This window comes from Lytechinus pictus, chromosome 18 (assembly GCF_037042905.1).
Source record: "Lytechinus pictus isolate F3 Inbred chromosome 18, Lp3.0, whole genome shotgun sequence".
Lineage (NCBI taxonomy): Eukaryota > Metazoa > Echinodermata > Echinoidea > Temnopleuroida > Toxopneustidae > Lytechinus > Lytechinus pictus.
In genome coordinates, this window is record NC_087262.1 from 2,088,767 (window position 1) to 2,111,214 (window position 22,448).

Genomic DNA, 22,448 nt, shown 5'->3' on the forward strand with positions numbered 1-22,448 from the left:
GCACTATAATTCAACAGCCGACCTTTTTCAGTGACTATAACCAAAGTGGAAGTATATGATTCGCTTTTTTTTTGTTTCCTGCACAAAGTCATCAATAGATTGAAAATAGTTTCACATAAAAGTATTCCATTCTATTATTTGTTGTGCTAATTGCATGAATGCACGTACACAGTGAAGTTTGGAATGAATTTCTAGCTATGAAAACGTCTGATAATGTTTGATCGGAACAAGTCATGCAAGTTGTTCAAAGCATGTGACCCGGGATGCTGTGGAACTAAAACGGATATGTACGTATTTTTATTACGTTTTCATACATCATACATGAGCACAATTACTCTGCCAGTGGTTTACGCATGATACATGAAAACATGAATTTGAGAATGAACTAAAATGGACCGCCAATTCCATTCAACTAAAAAATTGTTGGTCGCTAAATACAAGGTCACGTAAGTAGAATTATATATATTAATAAATTATGAAATATGTTTTATTTGGATGTATGATTATGAAATTAACTTAACCAGAAATCGTATCAACTGGCTACATGAGAGGATTCCATTTGACGATTCGAAAGTTCTAGCCTAGTTATCAGGGTAGGTGACCTGATATCCAATGTTACAAAAGACAAATCTCTAATCAGAATTTTGAGTGATTTCTATTGACAACCACGATATGAAGGCAATTGAAAATTGTACTTCATGTCTCCATATCGAAGTAAACTGTTATTTTGATCAAGGTGTTACTGATATTTCCCTGGAGACGTTCGCAAAAAGATTGCTCAGGAAGTGGGCAGTCGGTCATAATTTCATGAATTTAGAGCAGCAATGTTTCACCATGTTAATTTCATATAGGATATTGGCTGGTTCGCCAATACAAATATGTATTTCCGTGTTATATGAATGAAGAGTGTGTGTGTGTGTGAAAGAGAGAGAGAGAGAGAGGGGGGGGGGGCTACTAAGCAGCAGAAGTATAGTAGTCGTACTACACTCTAAAAACAGTTTACCCAATGTTGGGTAAAATATGGGAACACATGTATGCTTGCTGGGTAAAAAACAAATACTTTGCAAATTTACGCAATGTTGCGTTGAAATTTAACCTTAAAACTAATTGCATTTTGCCCAATATGGGGGAGGGGGAATTACACAGCAAATTATTGTTCCCTTTCTACCCAATGTTGGGTAAATTTTTACTTAATCTTTTTTTAGAGTGTATAGTAGTAGTAATTGTTGTAGTAGTAGTAGTAGTAGAAGTAGTAGTAGTAGTAGTAGTAGTAGTAGTAGTAGTAGTAGTAGTAGTAGTAGTAGTAGTAGTAGTAGCATCAGTAGTATTAGTAGTAGTAGTAGTAGTAGAAGCAGTAGTAGTATAGTAGTAGTAGTAGTAGTAGTAGTAGTAGTAGTAGTAGCAGTAGTAGCAGTAGTAGCAGTAGTAGCAGTAGCAGTAGTAGCAGTAGTAGCATTATTAGCAGTAGTAGCAGTAGTAGCAGTAGTAGCAGTAGTAGTAGTAGTAGTAGTAGTAGTAGTAGTAGTAGTAGTAGTATTAGTAGTAGCAGTAGTAGCAGTAGTAGCAGTAGTAGTAGTAGTAGTAGTAGTAGTATGTGTTGTTGTTGTAATGTAGTGTAGTGGGTATGCACATGGTATTTATTGCGTTATTGCGTTTAGTTTTATTAGTAATGCCATTATTTTTATCAAAATTAGGCCTAATGCTAAATAATACTTTTTTTATTAAAGACACAATGCATATAGCTATAGTACAAGAAGGAGTAGTAGATATTGCTGATCTTAAGATGTGATAATTTCCTATTCGTTTTCCCATAAATGATTAAAAAAACACTGTTCAGGTGTTTAAAAAAAGAGAAAGGAGCATGTCTATCTATAAGACATTTCCCATGATGAGAACTACCTATGCATTGAAGAAATAAAGTGTTATGACTCTCATTTTGTGATCTATGGAACGTACTCAAGAAATTAGCCATGCTCTTATCAGGTGTAAATGAATGGTAGTTTTGGGCAGAATTCAAACTTTGTGCATACCACGCTTGAAAACTGAAGTAAACGAACCGTCCAAGTACAAGTCACGTAGTGCCTAATGACGTCAACTGCGTGGCGTTTCCATAGTAACATAGGAATGAATTAATTTCATTGGAAATCAACTTACATTTTTTTTGTCATATATATCGGATGTAAAAAAATATTTTTTAAAGTGTTTATTACTAGTATATCAGTTTATTTCATTCTAGTTCATTAATTTATTTCATCACGGTAAAATAAGCCGTCATCAGCAAGTGACTTTTTTTGCAGAGATACCCTGCAGAAGTAATGTCAATGTGAATTTATATCTGATTTTGATAAAATTGTTTAGGTGGTATTGTCTTTCAAGTCAAACCAACGTATTTTGGAGTAGACTTAAACTCGTATTCATGCATTTTATTATTTGTTTCCCTCCTTTCTGCCTTTTTGATAGATATGACCAATTTGCATGTTTTCTTGGAATGACATATTTAAGGTTCTGTAAAATGATAATTCTATGAAACTACAGAGTTGTGGAGGTACCGTTTGACTCTAAACATACCACCATGTACCATTAGAGAGATTGTTTTTTTAAGTTGAAACTTGAACAAAGTCATTTATGCTTTCTACGATCATTATTTCCACTTTGTTTTAAAACCTGCGTTTTGCGTTGCTAGAAAATATTTGTAATCGATTTAAAATTCAGTTGCAAATCAATTTTTGTTTGTTGATGCAAGGATCACACAAACAGTCAATTGCAAATTTGCAATCCATTGAAAGGCGTTTGAGACATTAACAACTTTTTCTTGCAGTGACATTTTGGAATTACAAAATATAAATGGTTTCTAATTTCCTTATTTTGTTGGCACTGTATTATTGCTCATAATTTAGCCAGGGTTCTGGGAACGACTTATTTTTTTACAAGGGGTGCTGGTTAAATTGACAAGCAAAAAAGGGGGTCCACTTAAAAAAGAAGGAGGTTTTGTTCCACACTCTTAAAACAAATCAGTCAAAAATTACTAGTTAATATGGTCAGCTGGGTGCAATTCTAGTCACATATGATTATTTTCTAGTCGTATTTTAGTAGAATATTTATTTATGTTAGATTTTATGTCAGAAATGTCATCAGTGATTGTCATATCAGTTGCACCCAGCTGACTACTGGTATAGTCAATTTGATTGATTTGTTTGAAGATTGCAGGAAAAATTTGACAAGCAATTTTCATTAAAAAAAATGTAGGTCATTTTTATTACATTTCAGCCATTTACCTTAACTAACAGATTCACAACTCCCTCGCTTACCAGGGCCATGAATTTATCACCGAAGAAGTTATAGCGATTGTATGAAGTTGACTCTTAGTTTCCTAATGACGACGATATGTTCATTATCTTTTAACATGTTTAAAGTGTTTTAGAGATCCTTTTTTTCTAATCGACTTGTGAACCCGTATATCTCAGTTACATTTGCTCTACGGCGGCCGTACGGCGAGTCGAAAACCGCCGTTTTAATTTTTTTTTGTAATAGCTACATATAGGTGGTTTGAATTCAAATGAATAAACGGCTGCTTTCGACTCGCCGTAGAGAAAATGTGACTGAGGTATGAATAATACTGAATTTCAACTCCCCCACTATTCTTCACTTCACCACATCCCTATTTCAATATAGCTTTCTCTCAACCCCTCCCTCCTCCCCTCTTTCCCCCTCCTATCTGTCCCTCTCCCTGCCCCTCCCCATCTCCGCCCATCTATCCCTCCCCCACCCTCCCTCCCTCTCCTGGGGCCCGTTTCATAAAGGACTTGCAATTGTTGTAACTTTGCCATACTGGCAACTTCCATGGTAACATGGCTCAGCAGCCAATCATAATCAAGATTACCATGGTAGTTGCCATAATGGCAAAGTTACAACAGTTGCGAGTCCTTTATGAAATGGGCCCCAGTTTTCCAATTGTATCTCTATCACGTGCCTTCCGTGTGTATTTGCGAGTCTCTTTACAAAGTCTATTTTACTTTCATTATTTCAATATCCTACAGGTATTTCAGAAGATGATAACCGATTCAGAGTTGACTTCAAAGACTAACGACCGTCCAGATACGATCTCTGCAATTAGAAAATAAATAATGCCCATCATCGATTTTAATAATATCTGATTCTAAATTATCCGTCGAGCATTCATAATTGTTCAAGTGTGATAGTCTATTAAACTGAATCTAAAATGCCTTCATCCGAGAGAGAACCTTTATTTTCGAGCTCGTCGACCTCGATGGCACGTGGGTCAACGAGCATGACGTACGATGCAGCATTGGAGCTCGCACCATCTCGGTCGCAATCCGTCGTCGACGAACCACCGCCCGAATCGATGAAGCAGCGGATGAGACGCTCGTTATGGTTCCCTATATCATTCGTCTTCGGGTTCGTGTTTTTCATTACGTTGGTCGAGCACGGTGTCCGCTTCAACGTCGTACTCTACACGGAGAACGTGTTGGAATATACGAAAGGGAATTCCCCGATCCTCATCGCAGCCTTTGACGCCATCGCTCCATGCTTGCCGCTGATTGGTGGATGGCTCGGCGGCTCCTGGTTTACAAGGTCAAAGGTCACAATCACAGGAGCATTTGCAACACTTTTAGGTCAGTTCATGATTTTTTTTTTTAAATCACAAAACATCATACTGTTTTCCTTTATTGTATAATTTTCAATATATCTATTTTATTGTTCATTAATATCGGGTATCATGTGATTGAATTTCTTTGAATATCTGAATAACTTTATTGGGTTCAAACTACTTTTTATGCATTGTAAATATAATGACGACGCCCTTGGTTCTATTTGAAGTCTGACGAACTATGACTATTGAGTAAATATGGTGGGTAACTCACATCAAATTACATCTCATAACGGTTACCGTAAAATTGTAAGCTGTGAGGATATTTTTAACTACTGTTTACCAGTCCCCATAACCTTAGAGAAATCAAGTGTGTTGAATGGAATAAGTGTAGAATAGCCATGTTTCCCCACACCAACATAACTGTACACAAAGTCAGGCATAATTTACAATGTTACATTTTACTGTTTCAAATGAACTGAACATTTGGACCATGTCCTATGTTTTGACAAGCCCCCAGCCCCAATAACATGAATAAATAAATAAATAGATAAATAAATAAAGAAAGAAATAAATAAATATAAATAAATGAATAAATAAACAAATAAATGAATAAATAAATAAATAAATAAATAAATAAATAAATAAATGAATAAATAAATAAATAAATAAATAAATAAATAAATAAATAAATAAATAAATAAATAAATAAATAAATAAATAAATAATTAAATAAATAAATAAATAAATAAATAAATAAATAAATAAATAAATAAATAAATAAATAAATAAATAAATAAATGAATAAACAAATAAATAAATAAAAAACAAATGAATGAAATGAAATAAAATAACTAAAAAGTTTGTCACAAAATTGGTCACATATTCTCTCTCAGAACAAAGGAAAAGGGGGAAGGGTCTCAAAGAAGTACCCCTGCCCCCCTCCCTTCTCCCTCGATCAGCACCAATATGGGTCAATAATTCAATTCAATTCAATTCAATTGATAATTATGATAATTATCATTATTACGTTATTTCGTCACCCTCTGTCGCACAATCAGTGGATAGTTATGTGCCCCCTCGAATAAAATTACACAAAGGATTATTTTCATCGTAAATATTTTACTGTAGAATGTATTCCTTTTTAACATTCAGTTGGAAATGAAGATTTAAAAAAATGAACTGATTCGTAGACCGCCTCCCGCTCCCACACACATAATAAACGCACACAATCCTGTTCTTAGGGGTAGCCTTGACGGATGGGGCTTAAAGTACCTTGCATTTGACCAAATGTGATCATTGGTTCAATACATGAGATAAAATTCATATTTTAGGGGATCTATTGGGGAAGTTTGAAAAGTCGCGGAAGGAAAATAAAGCTCACATCAAGGATTTTTATATTTTAATCCATTTATATATATATATATATATATATATATATATATACATATATATACTGTTTTTGTCTCGCCTGCATATCAGAGCGAGACTATAAGCGCCGCTTTTCCGACGGCGACGGCGGCGGCGGCGTCAACATCAAATCTTAACCTAAGGTTAAGTTTTTGAAATGACATCATAACTTAGAAAGTATATGGACCTAGTTTTTGAAACTTGGACATAAGGTTAATCAAGTATTACTAAACATCCTGCCTGAGTTTTAGGTCACATGACCAAGGTCAAAGGTCATTTTTGGTCAATGAACTTAGACCATGTTGGGAGAATTATTTTCAAAATCTTAACCGAAGGTTAAGTTTTTGAAATGACATCATAACTTAGAAAGTATATGGACCTATTTCATGAAACTTGGGCATAAGGTTAATCAAGTATTAGTGAACATCCTGCCTGAGTTTCAGGTCACATGACTAAGGTCAAAGGTCATTTAGGGTCAATGAACTTTGGTCAAGTTGGGGGTATTTGTTGAATTACTATCATAACTTTGAAAATTTATGGATCTAGTTCATGAAACTTGGACATAAGGTTAATCAAGTATGAGTGAACATCCTGCCTGAGTTTCAGGTCACATGACCAAGGTCAAAGGTCATTTAGGGTCAATGAACTTTGGCAAAGTTGGGGGTATTTGTTGAATTACCATCATAACTTTGAAAATGTATGAATCTAGTTCATGAAACTTGGACATTAGGTTAATCAACTACCACTGAATATCCTGTGCGAGTTTCAGGTCACATGACCGTGGTCAATGGTCATTTAAGGTCAATGAACTTTGGCCGTGTTGGGGGTATTTGTTAAATTACCATCCTAACTCTGAAAGTTTATGGATCTAGTTCATAAAACTTGGACATCAGAGTAATCAAGTATCACTGAACATCTTGTATGAGTTTCAGGTCACATGACCATGGTCAAAGGTCATTAAAGGTCAATGAACTTTGGCCGTGTTGGGGAATTTGTTAAATTACTATCCTAACTCTGAAAGTTTATGGATCTAGTTCATAAAACTAGGGATATAAGAGTAATCAAGTATCACTGAACATCCCCTGTGAGTTTCAGGTCACAAAAGGTCAGTTAAGGTCAATAACAATAAACTTAGGCCATATTGGGGTAATTGTTGAATTGCTATCATAACTTTGAAAGTTTATGGATAGAGTGAATGAAATGTGTAGTTGACAAGTCTTAAGTCACCGTTCAAATGTCATCTATGGTCAATGAACGTGGTATTATGTCATTATATGAATGGTGTTTTTGTGAATGATTATTTTATAGTAGTTTTCAAAGTTAGCACTGCTGCTATATTAAATCGCGTAATGCAGGCGAGACTGCCAGAGGCGTTCCACTTGTTTTGTTTAAAATTTCCCCAAACTTCTCTTCATTTTGTTATCATTTCTCATCCCTCCACATCCTATCTTTAATCAGGAATTCTTCTCTTGACCATAAACGTCGCACCATATTCTCCCGAGGCCGAGGAAAACTTCTCGATATCAGCCAAACGAGCCCTCTTTGTCTTAGGTTTTACATTGCTCTTCGTCGGGCTAGCTCTGTATGGCGCAAACGATTACGTCATCGCAGCGAGGGAGATCGAACGGGACAGAGGACTAAACAATAATGGAATCAGGAATATGTTTTGTGTGTAAGTAAATTCAAATATTCATCATTTTCTTTTTTAACCCCCACCCCATTTCCTCACCATTTCTCTTTTTTTTTCTTTTCCCGTCATCCATTTCCCACTCTCCCACTTTTCTCTCTCTCTCTCTCTCTCACATCGTCTCTTCGCCTGTGAGCAGATATCTGGGGGGTGGGGGAGATTCCCTCCTTTCCCCCAAAAAAAATCAAGAGTAAGAAAAAAAATAGAAAAGGAAAGAGAGAAGGTGGAAATATTTATATTCTGATTGTCATGTCAAAATCTATCACAATTTTTTTTCTCGCTCGCTTCGCCCGCTCTCATTTTTTCTTCAAATTTGTCCTATACGCCATATCTGGTCTCCTCAATTTTTTTTGGCTCAATACGCTACTGTTATTATCTCTCACCTCTCATTTCTTTGTTTCATTTTTTTCATACTCTCATCTTTGCCTCTTACCGCCAGTCGCACCAGCGAAACCTACTCCAAACTTCCGATGTTTTCACGCTGTGTCAAGGGGAAAGGGCGAAATCAAACTTACCCTGCGAAACATTTCTCATACATTTCCCTTGCATTTTTAGTCAATTGAAATAAAACGGATACATTCAAGCATTTTGTAACAATTTTGCCACCAAAATTGAAATTTCAACATTTAGTAAGCACAACCTTTACCCTTTTTGTGACAGCTGGATCTGAGGACATAACTGAACCTGAACAAAATTTTATATAAGACATCTCCAACATTTTTACACTGAGTTTTTATCATTTAAAGTAGGTTTGATTAACAAAATTAAAATCAAGCCTAAGCCATTTTATGTAAATCACAGCTCAGTGCAAAGCAAATATCGTCTCGATTTCCTCCGAGTCGGTGTGTGTGGGAGGGGGGTGGGGCGCAATGCACTCTTCGAAGTGTTTTGGGCAAGGAAACAAGTTTAAAAAGGTAAAATATATCTTCAAATCAATTTTACCAGCTAAATTCAACGTTTTCTTCATGATTAAGATCTACTTTTATTTGCATAACTATTTCAAAGTTCTGCGCAAATCATTTTTCACTACATTTTCAAAAGTAAGTGGTGCTCACCCAAGCGGAAATATTTTTGGACAGTTATATCGTCATTTGCTTAAATGGATCTGTACCAATGTTAAAATGTGGAAAAATCTTCAGGATATTACAAATATATAATTTTACAGGATTTTTTCAAAGTGTTAACTTCTTTTTGATACGCACTGTATACCAGACGAAACCTTAACTACTCAGGAGTGCAAGTTGGCCTCATAGAGTATGAAAATCCACGGTAACCATGACAACCATATTTATATTGCTTCCCCTAACATACCCGGCTGCCACATTCCCGGAGACATATCAAGTTTTCATATTAAATTGAAATGAATGTATATCTCCGGGTTGGCCTCATTAAAAAGGTCTTATCGGAATGCCATGAACGTGATGAATGCGGTGTTTGCGAAGGATATGGGTTAACGAACTATTGTGTCGCTTAACTTGGCACATTTACAGTTTCTTCATCACATCCAACTTGTCTAAGAATTATCTTATTTACAGTTTCCTCTTCACATTCAAGAATTATCTTATCTATCCTTCTTCAAGACTAGTATTGAAGAAAAAAATTATTTGAGGAAAATGTCAATAGTATGTTGGTATTTGAAAGTCAAATGTATTTGTTTCAATCTTAATTTCTTGTAAAATTGAGTTATCTATTATAAAAAAAAAAGATCTGTCCGTTTTTCTCCTCTCTTTCACCCAATGCTTCATGGGGCTCTCTCCCCCATTCCCTTCTCTCTTCCCTTTTCTTCCTTTCGTCCTTCTTTCTTTCTTTCTTTCTTTCTTCTTTCTTTCTTTCTTTCTTTCTTTCTTTTCTTTCTTTCTTTCTTTCTTTCTTTCTTTCTTTCTTTCTTTCTTTCTTTCTTTCTTTCTTTCTTTCTTTCTTTCTTTCTTTCTTTCTTTCTTTCTTTCTTTCTTTCTTTCTTTCTTTCTTTCTTTCTTTCTTTCTTTCTTTCTTTCTTTCGTTTTCTTTCTTTTATTCTTTCTTTCTTTTGTATTCCTTCTTTATTTCTTTCTTTCATTCTTCCTTCCTTTCTTTCTTTCCCCCTTCTGTTATTTTTCTTTCTTCCTTTTTCTTTCGTTCATTTTCTCCCTTTCTTTTTTTCTTTCTTTCTTTCGTTCGTTCGTTCTTTCTTTCTTTATTTATTTCTTTCTTTCTTTCTTTTTTCTTTTTTTCTCTTTTTCTTTCTTCCTTTCTTTTTAATTTCTATATTTATTCTTTTTATGTTTTTTCTTCCTTTCTCTCTTTCTTTCTTTCATTGTTTCTTTCTTTCTTTCTTTCTTTCTTTCTTTTCTTTCTTTTCTTTCTTTCTTTCTTTCTTTCTTTCTTTCTTTCTTTCTTTCTTTCTTCTTTCTTTCTTTCTTTCTTTCTTTCTTTCTTTCTTTCTTTCTTTCTTTCTTTCTTTCTTTCTTTCTTTCTTTCTTTCTTTCTTTCTTTCTTTCTTTCCTTCCTTCCTTCCTTCCTTCTTTCTTTCTTTCTTCCTTCCTTCCTTTCTTTCTTTCTTTCTTTCTTTCTTTCTTTCTTTCTTTCTTTCTTTCTTTCTTTCTTTCTTTCTTTCTTTCTTTCTTTCTTTCTCTCTTTCTTTCTTTCTTTCTTTCTTTCTTTCTTTCTTTCTCTCTTTCTTTCTTTCTTTCTTCTTTTCTTTCTTTTCCCACTCTCAATCTTTCTTTCTTTATTCATTCTTTATTACACACACATTCTCTTTCTCACACCCATCCCTTCTCTCCCCTTCTCTCTCTAGTTTTTATATAGTGTACTTTTCTGCGATCACCTGTTCAGAGCTCCTGTTCCAATTGGTCGACGCTACTTCGTTTTTCTTCGTCTACTTACTATTGGATGCTTCCGTAGTGCTTTCCATCACATCAATGATGCTAGGCCAGACGTTTTACGTCAAAGAGCAGCGAAAACGTAAGTGAAAAAAAAAATTAAATGAAATCAATGACTTAATAAAGAGAAAAATATATAATATTAAATGCAAGACGTTGTTGCAGAAAACAGGATGCAGTTATAACGAGTATTAATATAAATAGAATTGCATTTTTTATAAGATGGATGAAATTGTGTCTTTTAATTGAATATTGGCATTTACATCGATATCAAGCATTGTATACAAGATCCAGTCTTAGCCTTTAAGTCAAGAGAGGGAGAGAGAGAAAGAGAGGCAAAGAAAAAGGAACAAGACAACAGACATAGACAGAGACCTAGAAACAGGGCGAGTGAGAGGGGGAGGGGGTGCGAATTTGTCCTCTGCAAAAGTTGTTCTCGCAATCTAGGGGATACTCTTGGACGGTAATTTTTTGGGGGAGGAGTGGTTATTTTCCTTGGATATGACGTTCCTGTAGTATTTTGTATTGCTCGAGTGCTGGAACACAACACTTTAAATGTATGTGGTATCAGGACATTAATACCCTCTTCACTCTAAAGATGTTAACATTACTTACCCTTGAATGCTGTGATTAGCAATATAATTTTTGTCAATTTTCAATAATGTGAAAAGCCTTTTATGGCTCAGTTGCATGATTTTGATTTTGATTATTTTTTAATTTTATTTTCTTCTTACATATGTTATTTCTATATTTTACGATGCACTAGGGTTTGTGTTGAGGAATCAGATTCGCATAATCTGGGAAGGGATAAGTCGGAGGAAGCACGCCCCCAACGTTCCAAAATGGATCCAGCGAGCCTCCACCCAATATGGCGGTTCTTTCCAACCGGAAGAGGTATACGAAACGAGTCACTTTCTGAGGACTATTCCTATCTTCCACACCGTCACAATATTCGTTATCGTCAACTACTTTGTAAGTACATCGAGTACGAAAGCTTTAACCCTAAAAGGCCCGGGGGTGGATTCCGCCCCCACTCAACATTTTTCGCAATTAATCCGCCGCGCGAAACTTTTTACTTTCATGTCTCGCGCAACTTTTGAGACCAAATTTGCGATGCCCGGGTACGCCGTTACTAAATTACGCAACTTTATGTTAGTGCATGTCAGACACAAAATTGCTCAAAAAGGTGAATTCTTGTACAAATCCAATGCAAAATGTGTATTTAGCCAAATTCATAAATGTGTCATTATTTTTTACTTTTACTGATTAAAATTGATTAATTTTGTCTTGTTTGTGATCAGAATTAAGTCTGCAACAATTTCCATAAAAAACAATAAAAAACAAAATGTCAAAAAACAAAGAAATACATAAGAAAAAAAAAAATATATATATAAGAAAAAATTTGCAATACCATTTTCATCGACTTGACGAAATATTTCATCAAGCCATGTTGACGTGATAGCCATATTATGTCGACATGCTGAGATATAGTATCTTCCGCTGTCGATCTAAAAAGTACGTCATGTTGAGATACGTACGCCAATAGTCAATAAAGACATATAACCTTTTAAACTATAACTTGGCGTGATGATGTATCTCACCGTGTCGACATCATAATGTTTAGTCGACTTGGCGAGATAACGTATCTCATCATGTCGACATTTAGTCTACACGAAATTGTATCGCTATCTCGCCGAGAAGATGGCACTTTAAAACTTCCGCTTTCGTGGCTTATCAAGAAGCCCAACCAAATACATATGCGATCTGTAAAAGGGCAATCATGTCATCATTCGTGAATGATAGCATTCTATAGTAAAACACTGTAAGAAAGTAAAAAAAATTATTAAAAAACGGGGGGGGGGGGGGCTTCACCACAAAAAGGAACTTCAAGGTCATTTTTTGTTATACACTTTTCAATTGTTAAAAACACCGTCCAGAATACCTGGGGGTACTGCCTGTGGAGAATAATACACGCAGCACCCCCAAGGATTTTTTTTTTTTTTGGGGGGGGGAGCTTCACCACCCCCAGCAGGCCAGCACCCCCGCTTCCAAGGACCATGCCTCTCATGATAAAATAATATCATAACCTATTATTACAGTCACACCAATAAAAAACGTTTCACGCCAACCGGTGATATGCCACTCGAAATAACGTAATAAATTTGATCGGACTGGGGTCGGGTTTGTTGGTGTGGCAGCCACGTGATTTCCTTGCATTCTTGTACACATTGGCCCGTATTCTGAAGTCGGGTATAACTTAAACTCAGGTTCAAAGTTGTGGTTTAAGTATGGATAGCCGATTGTTTCATAAATCACTAACAACATAGATATCATATTTCAGCTCATTTTGCCCTTAAATCATTCGAAATTGTCTAGGATGTATAAATAGATTATTGTCTTCACCACCGATGAATCAGGAAAGAGCACAGTAAACATAATAAACATACAACTTAATACAAATTTTGACATTTTTGGCTTCCCATAATTTTAGCACAGAGTTAGACCATGGTCTAAGTTAAACCTGACTTCAGAATAACTTTAAAGCTAACTTTCTGATTTCATTGTTATTACAGATTGACTTAACCTACCACAAGCAGACGCTTTTATTGAACCCTGTCTTTGATGACATCACGACATCGGAATTCATTTACAATCTTTATCAGCCAATCGTGTCAGTCCTAACAAATCTAACTACTTTGCTCATTCTCTATCCATGTACCAGCCGCTGGGGGCGGTGTGATTCTCCTTTTATTCGAATAGGTATGAGAAATCAGCGTAAAGATCTGACGCGGGTTTGCTGGATGGTGGAGGGGGGGGGGGGGGGGGGAGGCGCCGCCCGATTCAGAAATTTGTAAATGTTGTACAGGTTTGACGGGGAACTTGATCCTCTAAAAAAATAATGTCAAAGAGAAAAAAAGAGAAAAAATCAAAAAGGGAGAAATTATGAAAAATTATGAATACGATATTACATTCTTCATATTATGTCAAAGTCTAATACAAAATGAGATTTTTATATCTTAAAGGTAGAATTTTCGCTCACTCATTCGTCATGCTATATCCATCCAAAATTGGTTTAAGGGTCATAGTGAAGTGCTTCAAATGATAAGTTCCACTTAACTTGGGAGGGAAGTAAACACTCTCCTTTAATCACAAGTTTTCTATCCCATCGTTTTCTTGTGATCTTTTCCGCTATACATTTTTTATCCATCAGTACTAAATTCATATCGTCATTTCAAGGTTTATAACGTACAATATGAAATTATGTTCTAAGTATTTACATATTCATCACTTTTGAAATCACCTCCCCAACCAAAGTGTACATTATTTTTTTTATTGAGACAGTTCTATTATCATTATCATTTTTAACATTATTATCATTATTATTACTATTATTATAATCATTATTATTATTATTATTCGACAATGAAAACTGTTCTTGAACCTCCCTAACAGGTGTAGGAATAATATTCGGAATCCTCTCCGTCATCTTCGCTGCCATCGTAGAGACGGGACGAAAGCAGATGACGGTAGGGGAGGAGGAGGAGGAGGGCGTCATGGTAACCATGGTGACAAACATCACTTATAACGCCTCATCTTTAAGTGTCATGTCTCAAATACCGCAGTACACTTGTGCAGGGATCGCAGATGCGCTCGTACTCACTGCTGGTAATACATATTTCGTCTTCATTTTTGTGTGTTTTGGGAGGGGTGATTTTGCTAAACAAAGAGGAAAGTCGAAGCTATAGACATGATTATTAAAAAAAGTTAACTATTGTATATGATGATGATGAACAACATTTGTATAGCGCCATTTGTCTATAAACATTGAAATGTGTCGGCCCCTGGCGTAAATCCATGCGTCACACCTATTGTTCGGGGGTGGTCTATTGCTCCAACCCCCTCCCCTGAACAGTTGTGTCGGCTCTCCAATATGTCACGCATTATGCATTGTTATTACTTTATTTAACATCTCGATTTTTTTATCATTATAAATATTTTCACGACTCTTAGATTTTAAACTTGATTTTCAAATTGAACGGCAAATCAATTGATACAATGTTGAGTATTTATTGTTATTCTACTGTTCATCATTTGCACTTCGTTACAAATAACACAACCGGTAACATGGGTAACGAGATAGATAAAATAAAGTGATAAATTTGGCCATCGAAGTCATCCTCCTCCTCATCACGACAACCTCCTGATCATGTAAATAACTTTGCGATCCATTACCCCCCCCCCCTCCCCTTCTCATCCAGGCGTGGAGGTATCGTACGTGGAGGCCCCCTATTTCCTGAAGGGTATTGCGGTAGGAATGTTTCTCCTAATGTCTGGTGTTGGTAGTTACATCCTAGCTCAGCTCATCATTCTCATCGTCAATGGCATCTCAGGAGCAGGTAGCTATCACTAGGGATCTCAGTATCGATTCAAGGAAGCTATTAACTTAGGGCCTTTTCACACGTGAATCTTGAATCATCATTGTAATAACGATTGCGATTGTAATCGTGACTATGATTAGCGTTCGTGATTCTAATCATGTTCTAGTTTGGTTTCATACGTGCTAAATATTCGTCATTAGCCTTATTTTTCACTGGAATCATCATTCACATTACGATTTTTACCGTGTGAAAGGGCGGCTAGTCAAATAATTGCTTCACATGCTAATCAAGTACAAATCGAATTCTTGTAGGTAAGGCATTAATAAGAGGCAGAAACGGTGAACGTGAGAGGCCGTTTGTACAATTTAGCCACAATTTGTATATTTTTTTTTCATAAAAAGGATGTTTATTTCTTCTTTTCTGATCAACATGGAAGCGTGACATAGCCCTATAGCTATGTGCGCCAAGACTACGCCATTGTATTCTGTTGTTATGCTTGTTTAATTTAACTTTTCTCTTTTCCAATAAGTTTTTTTTTTTATACCGGCATTACCTCACAATGACTTCGTTGTAAATTGTCTCTCTTTATATATTTTGGCATAAGTTCTTATACATTTCAGAGACATCGCAAATATTGTTTGTATCTGTCAGTACAACGTGATTATTGTGGTTATTCAAACAAAACATTACTGTCTTTGATTCTAAACTGAACTTTGCATCGGTGGTCATTCAATCCCTCGTCTTTTTATCTATATATCTCCCTATTCATTTATAAATGATTGTGCAATCATGTTGGAATATCCATTAGAATCAGAATTGTGTGGATTTCCGGTCATTTTCAGTCAGTAGGCAGGTTCTCCGCTATAGCTCCTTTAATCGAAGTGATATTCATGACTCGAAAGGTTTGTGGGGACCAAAACACCACTTTTAATTTGGTCATTGCTGCTCTAAATATTGATTAAACCTCATTTTGTTGGTATCTTTGTAAAGAAGAAGAATCATTTCTTTTAGGTCATGTGTTTAATTTTATCAATAGTGTATGTGAAACTTTTGCTCTAAATATTTACCCCTGACAAATTTTCTTTGTTTTTACACTGTATTTCTGTTTGGGCCCAAATAAGTTTACATCATGATAAAGCTGAAGATCTAAGCTTTAACATGTTTAGTATGATATATATGTTTTAAAATAGATTTGGTTCGATCGGGTCAAATTCACACTTTTCATCGGCCATATTTATCTGATTTCTCTTTCAGCTGGTCAGGAATGGTACACTGAAGACCTAAACACATCTAGGATGGAATATTTCTACTGCATCCTGGCGGCCATTTTGATTTTGGACATTCTGTACATTTATTTAGTCACGAGAAAATATGAACGCGCTGATTGGGAAAGTGTGAAGACGAAAGTGACGATGGATGATGAAAACGATGACGATGAAAACGTCGATACGATTTTTGATGACTTTGACGGAGAAAACAGGGAATGCCAAGAAGAACATACGCTTGAAATATCAGATACGAGTAGCTTATCCGAAAGATGACGTCACGTCACTCACCATCAACCTTAAATGTACTAGCACCACGAAAAGGACAGGAATGGTTTAACTTTATTTAATAGCTTTACTTATGATACAAGAGTTTAGTTTGGCCCTGATGATAATTGTAGTCTTTATATTAACTTACTGTGTCTCAATATCGAATTCCCTTTGAAATAACCGGGGTCGTCTCGTTACGTTATCGAAATATAAACGCAACAGCAGGACCAATGCATTCTTTACAGTAAATTTCACTGGAAATGTTATCAGCCCCTCAAAAGTTGTCATCAGGATTATTGCTGTATTTTTATGTGATCATTGGGATTTTTAAACAAAAACACAAAAAAATGGTAAAATTGTGTTAGGCCTACTTATCCTGGGTTCAATATCAAGTTTTTTAAAATTTATTTTCATTTCCATCATTAACATTATAAACAAATACAAACCAAGCATACATCATAAACAAATACAAATCAAATATGATTACTGTATATCATGGCCTGGACAAACATTATCTTTGCTCTACCTCGCTTTCCAATGTTATGGCTACTCGTGATTGATAATAATAATAATAATAATAATATAGGGTATTTATATTGCGCACATATCCACCTTGTTAGGTGCTCAAGACGCTCCTATATTACCCGGCTAAGCTAGGCGTTCATAGCGCACACAGCTTTTTAAGGAATTACTTCCTACTGGTACCCATTTACCTCACCTGGGTTGAGTGCAGCACATTGTGGATCAGTTTCTTGCCGAAGGAAATTACGCCATGGCTGGGATTCGAACCCACGACCCTCTGTTTCAAAGTCCGAAGACTAATCCGAAGACTGATAGCACTATCAGTCACCAGTGGTGGCTGTCCGTCCATGATTGTGATTAATCGGATCAATCGTAACTCTTTGTAAGACGGGGCCCAGAAGTGAGATCCATCATCACTGGTTATCAGTCGCAGGTGGCGACAACATTTGAAAGGTGGGGGACGGAGGCCTGGGGAGGGGGTGGGTGTCACTGAATAGTCAGAACGTTCTCGACTTTGTGTACCATGGGACGGAAAATCGCGAAAAAAAAATAAAAGCAAGCGAAAGAATATATCATCAATAATATACCATACAACTTTGTTTATTCAACTTTTACTACAATTTTTCAATATGAAACTAATAAATCTAACCAAATCAACCAACCTGTACTGTCTCTATAAGTCTATTTCCTTGTTTCATTTATTATCCTCTGGATTTTAATGTCAGAAGCGAATACCGTGCCCTTATCAATACTGAGAACCCTTCCCCCATGCACCCCACAAGCACACCTTTACACGCTCAAAAGTAACCTATTACAAAACAGACATCGACTAAATGTTATTAGGTAAATAGTAAATACGAACTTGTAAGCATATTTCCATTCCTATTATTTTCAAACAATTATGTAAGTAATATCTATAACTTTGTAGGTATAATCTAGCCCTAGGTATAGTATACACTGGAAATTTATTATAAGTTACGTTGTTTAAAAGTGTCAAGGATATTCGCCATGCAAGTATAAACTTTACTATTTCATTTTTTTTTGTAGCCTAAACATCATCTGGAAGAATCGTTCCTTCATCATTTGTGTAAAGTGTAAAGAGATAACAGAACCCTTCACACATACTATTTACAGACTGGATAGTAAATGGGTTAACTCTCCAATGATTAATCTTAATTGATCTGTCTTTTATATTCCACTCAGGACCCACAATGATCAAATTCATCATGTTATATCCCCACTTTTTTGTATTGTAGTATACGAAATTATGTTGATTCAATATTTTCCTCCGACAATAAAAAAACATGTATGGATCAACAACGGATTCAATGCATTAGCTATTCATTGCTGAAACTTGTTTCATTGTAAGCCTATAGGGAGACGTACCATACAAACATGTATGGAAATATGACATAATGATCATATCATGTAATAACGGAAGAAAAGAGAAAGTGGGGCATGACATCTTCAGCACACCTAATGAATATTCACGATGACGTGCATATAATTGTTTTCACAAAATAGTACTAAGCTTTAAAATTCAGTAACTTAATTGTTGTCAGATTTTGATGAATATTCAGCATTTTGTTTGGTAAATTTTACTCTGTATATTAACATGATTAAGATATAATTATTTTCAGCCTGGAGTATCCCTTTATTATCCATCTTTCGTCGAATCTTATCAAGTAATGACTATTTCTAAAGTCCTCTAGTTTTGACCACCGAATGGATAGTACTTCATCTTCTTCATCCTGCAATTAACAAAGTGTAAAAAGGAGAAAAATTATTTTTCAGTAAACATAAATTCTTAAAGAAATCTGGCCTCGAATAAAGATTTGTTTTTATAATTATAAAAAAGCTCGTGGTCGTAGAGATGCAGAATTGTGTTTTTCTATAGCAGTTTAGGGGCAATATAAGATCATGAAGATAAATGATAAATGAGTTAGTGATCGAGCGAAGAAAGCAAGCTGTTAAAACTATTTATAATGTTCATTGCATTTCAGCATGCTCAGTGCTGAAATCCGGTACATAGTCTAATTTACTTTCTTCCTAACTAAAGTTTCTTTTGTTCATAATGAGACGTGCTGCACTGGTATGTGTTATTCGCTATTTGCAATTGGAATATTGACGTAAGTTTAGAAGAACCTTTTAGGGGGGTCAGCCACTGGCGGATCCAGGGGGGGGGGGGACACATCCGCCCCTTAATTTTTAACGCAAATTTGCCGTTCATAATTAAGTGAGGACAGTTTTTTGCTTGTCAATTTTTTTTCTGGAACAAAATCACCTCCATTTTGTAGTGATAACCTTTTATTGGCTTGTCAAATGATACCTCCAACAAAATTCCCTCCCCCATATGGAAAATCTTGGATCCACCCCCGGTGTCAGCCACCGGTCCTACTCAACGCAATGTCCCTTAAATGTCTTTCAAACAATCACACCGTTATACCGAATGTAATACAAATGCAAACAACTCAACGGATGAAAAATCCAGATAATTTAATACATTTGATGTTGTGCAAAGTTGTAGAAATGGTAAAGATCGAAGTCAAACATTGTGTGACGATAAAGCGCATCATGGAACATGGATTTTTTAGCAGCGTAGATTATTTTTGTACATCATTGCTTCACATCTCTTTTTGAACTATAAAACACCTTTATAGGAGATGTTAAATAACAACTTACGGTATGAAATTCATGAGTCTGTAGTTCTTGTTCAGATTGGCCAGGACTTGGCAATTTTCCTCCGTCAGCTGGAAGCTTTGAGCCTATGCATGATAACATGATATTCAAACCCGGAATTATCGTTTTAAACATTGATGCAACCAATAGATCCATGATCAAACAAAGGGATTGATGAGGAAAAGAAGAAAATAACCATTATAAACAAAATACTTTTACAAACATGTTGGCAAAAACAATTCATCATATATAATATAAATTATGGTAACGCTCCCCCCCCCCCCCCGCCCGAATGTTTGTCACTATTCCAAAATGTGCATGTGTATATGCCCTAAATATTTATGATGTGGAGGTAACAAAATACTTATGTTTCAATGGATAAACTTTGCGACAATTTACTAAAAATTGGTTTTTGACCGAGTGCCCAATCAAACAATATTAGCCTTTTTTTTGGGGGGGGGGGGGGGGAGGTGATATGAAAGCACCTCTTAAGAATGGAATGGGCTGAACATTTCACCTATAGCTTATTAATATCATATAACAAAAATTGTAAGATAAATGTTTTAAAACAAGATAAAAAGAGAGAGGCGATTTATGGATTAAAGAAACAATAAAAAAATATGCAACTACACTTTTATGTTATTGGAATGTGAGATGATACTTGAATATTATTGAATCACATTATTGACCCTCATATCCAAAGATTTAGCCGACAAGTAAGATTTGATTTGGGCATTATAATTAGATATTTTTGAAGGACTGATATCGTGTTTCAAAGAAATAATCATTCTGATTTGGAGAACTTACATCGAAATTCTGTTTGATTCTCGATGGCGTGACGCTCTTTGGGACGACGGCCACGCCCCTTTGAAGCTGGTACCTAATTAGTACCTGCGCTGGAGATACGCCCCTTTTCTTAGCGATATCGCGGACGGTGGGGTCTTCCATTAAGACTGGATCAGTGGAAGCTCTTTAGAAAAAAAGTTTAAAAATACACAAAAACATGTTGTTGTTTTTTTACTCTATAATTCTTGTTGTGCTTATTATTGATAAAATGATTTCACTTGTGAATCGATTGTGCAAATGATATAGAAATACTGAAAAAGAATACATTGATTTACGAAATTCAGAGTACAAGTACACTCTTTAAATGAAATAGAATAAAGGAGAAAGAAAATAAAGAAGAAGAAGAAGTAGAAGAAAAACTTAAAGACGAAGAAAAAGAAGAAGAAGAAAAGGAAGAAGAAGGAGAAGAAGGAGAAAATAGAAAAGAAGAAGGAGAAGAAGGAGGAGGAGGAAAATAAGAAAAAGTAAAAGAAGAGATGGGAAACGGTTGGAGAAGAAAAAGATGAAGAATTTTCGGAAAGTATCGTAACTTTGCAATTTGATATGGCAATTACCATGGTAACAGGCTCAGCAGCCAATCACAATCAAGGGTTCGTCGCCTTCCCGCACAAGGGCAGTTAGCGTGCAGCGAACAGTGCGCGCTAACGTCCTTTGTGCGGGAAGGCGACTCGCAGTTCGCGCTAACGGCCCTTAGGCGGGAAGGCGACGCGCAGAGCGCGTTAACGGCCTTTGTGCGGGAAGGCGACTGTAAGTCTTTGTGAAACAAGCGTCTGGATTTCGGAAATCTGTATGACATAAACATAAATAAGTGAAATAATAATTAGGCTTACCTTTCTTGAAAGACCCTATTGGGTGAACCTAACGGACTGTAGGCGGTCACTGAAATACCATGCTTCCTGCAGAACTCAATTAGCTCTACCTGAGCCAAGAAGGGATGACTTTCAATCTAGAAAACGAATAACATGGTATAAAGGAAAGTGTTTTTGTAACATATTTGACCAAGGTGTTTCGAAATTTAATTGAGCTGAGATAACTTCTTTTGAATCAGTAAACATGACTGAATGAAGATAGAAAAAAAAACATTAACTGAAGAGTTGTTTTAAAAGACTTATTAATCCTTTAATTCTTAATCGCCAGTATGCCCAGCCGGGCATTCAGCCGAATAACTAATTTAAAAATTAGAACAATGTGATACCTATCAAGGGGAAAAAAACAAAACAAATAAAGATTGATAAGAAATGAGAATTAAGAAATAAGGAATGACATGAATGAATTGAAAGCATATTATAATTTTTCTCTTAAATGACGCAAAATTCCTATACTGCCACCACGCCCATCATATATTATAATTGGCATGGTTGTTGTTGTGTACTGGTATTGATACCCGAGATGATTAGTATGAGTTACAAACGATCATTCTTTAATATGCTTTTCACACTGCATTTCCTTAACCCCGGACTATCCTTAACCCCATACTATCTTTTTTTTTCGATTCACACTGTCTTTCTTAATCCTATACTATTTGCTTAGCTGGGGTTAACGCCATAACCCCGGACTAAGACCCCCCCCCCCCCCTTAGCCCCGCCAATTTCCCGGGGTTAAGGAAAAAAGTGCAGTGTGGAAAGCATATAGGTATTTTATGATTATGATTATTATTATTATTGTTCGTGATATTATTTTGTGTCATGACTTGTTATACCTGTAGATTAGCGATCGGATGCTTCGGTGGAAGGTCGAGAACGCGCTGGATCTGAGACTGGGTGAAGTTTGATACCCCAATGGTTTGTACAAGCCCCTTATCAACCAGAGATTCCATGACCTGGGAAAGAGAAAGAGAAAGAGAGATTCAGAGTGAGAGAGAGAGAGACAAAAAAGACCAAGAGGGGGGAAACAAAACAGAAAATATTCTGAAAAAGGGAT

At 35.8% G+C, this 22,448-nt stretch overlaps 2 protein-coding genes across 2 annotated transcripts in view; one reads left to right on the top strand and one right to left on the bottom strand.

Moving 5' to 3' along the window:
• On the top strand, window positions 1-18,327 carry LOC129281709 (solute carrier family 15 member 4-like). The gene is made up of 9 exons (XM_064113190.1): window positions 1-446; window positions 4,038-4,634; window positions 7,478-7,691; window positions 10,483-10,649; window positions 11,334-11,539; window positions 13,141-13,327; window positions 14,021-14,233; window positions 14,827-14,964; window positions 16,201-18,327. Exons 2-9 carry the CDS (start codon window positions 4,220-4,222, stop codon window positions 16,485-16,487), a joined length of 1,827 nt encoding a protein of 608 aa, XP_063969260.1. The 5' UTR covers window positions 1-446; window positions 4,038-4,219; the 3' UTR covers window positions 16,488-18,327.
• Window positions 17,572-22,448, bottom strand: part of LOC129281331 (1,5-anhydro-D-fructose reductase-like) — an 11,919-nt gene continuing 7,042 nt past the window's right edge. The window contains exons 5-9 of the mRNA XM_064113191.1: window positions 22,228-22,347; window positions 21,359-21,474; window positions 20,490-20,652; window positions 19,686-19,768; window positions 17,572-18,754 (exon numbers count right to left, since the gene is read on the bottom strand). Of these exons, the coding sequence (XP_063969261.1) occupies window positions 18,712-18,754; window positions 19,686-19,768; window positions 20,490-20,652; window positions 21,359-21,474; window positions 22,228-22,347 (525 nt within the window). The 3' untranslated portion in view covers window positions 17,572-18,711. The remainder of the gene's footprint in view (window positions 18,755-19,685; window positions 19,769-20,489; window positions 20,653-21,358; window positions 21,475-22,227; window positions 22,348-22,448) is intronic.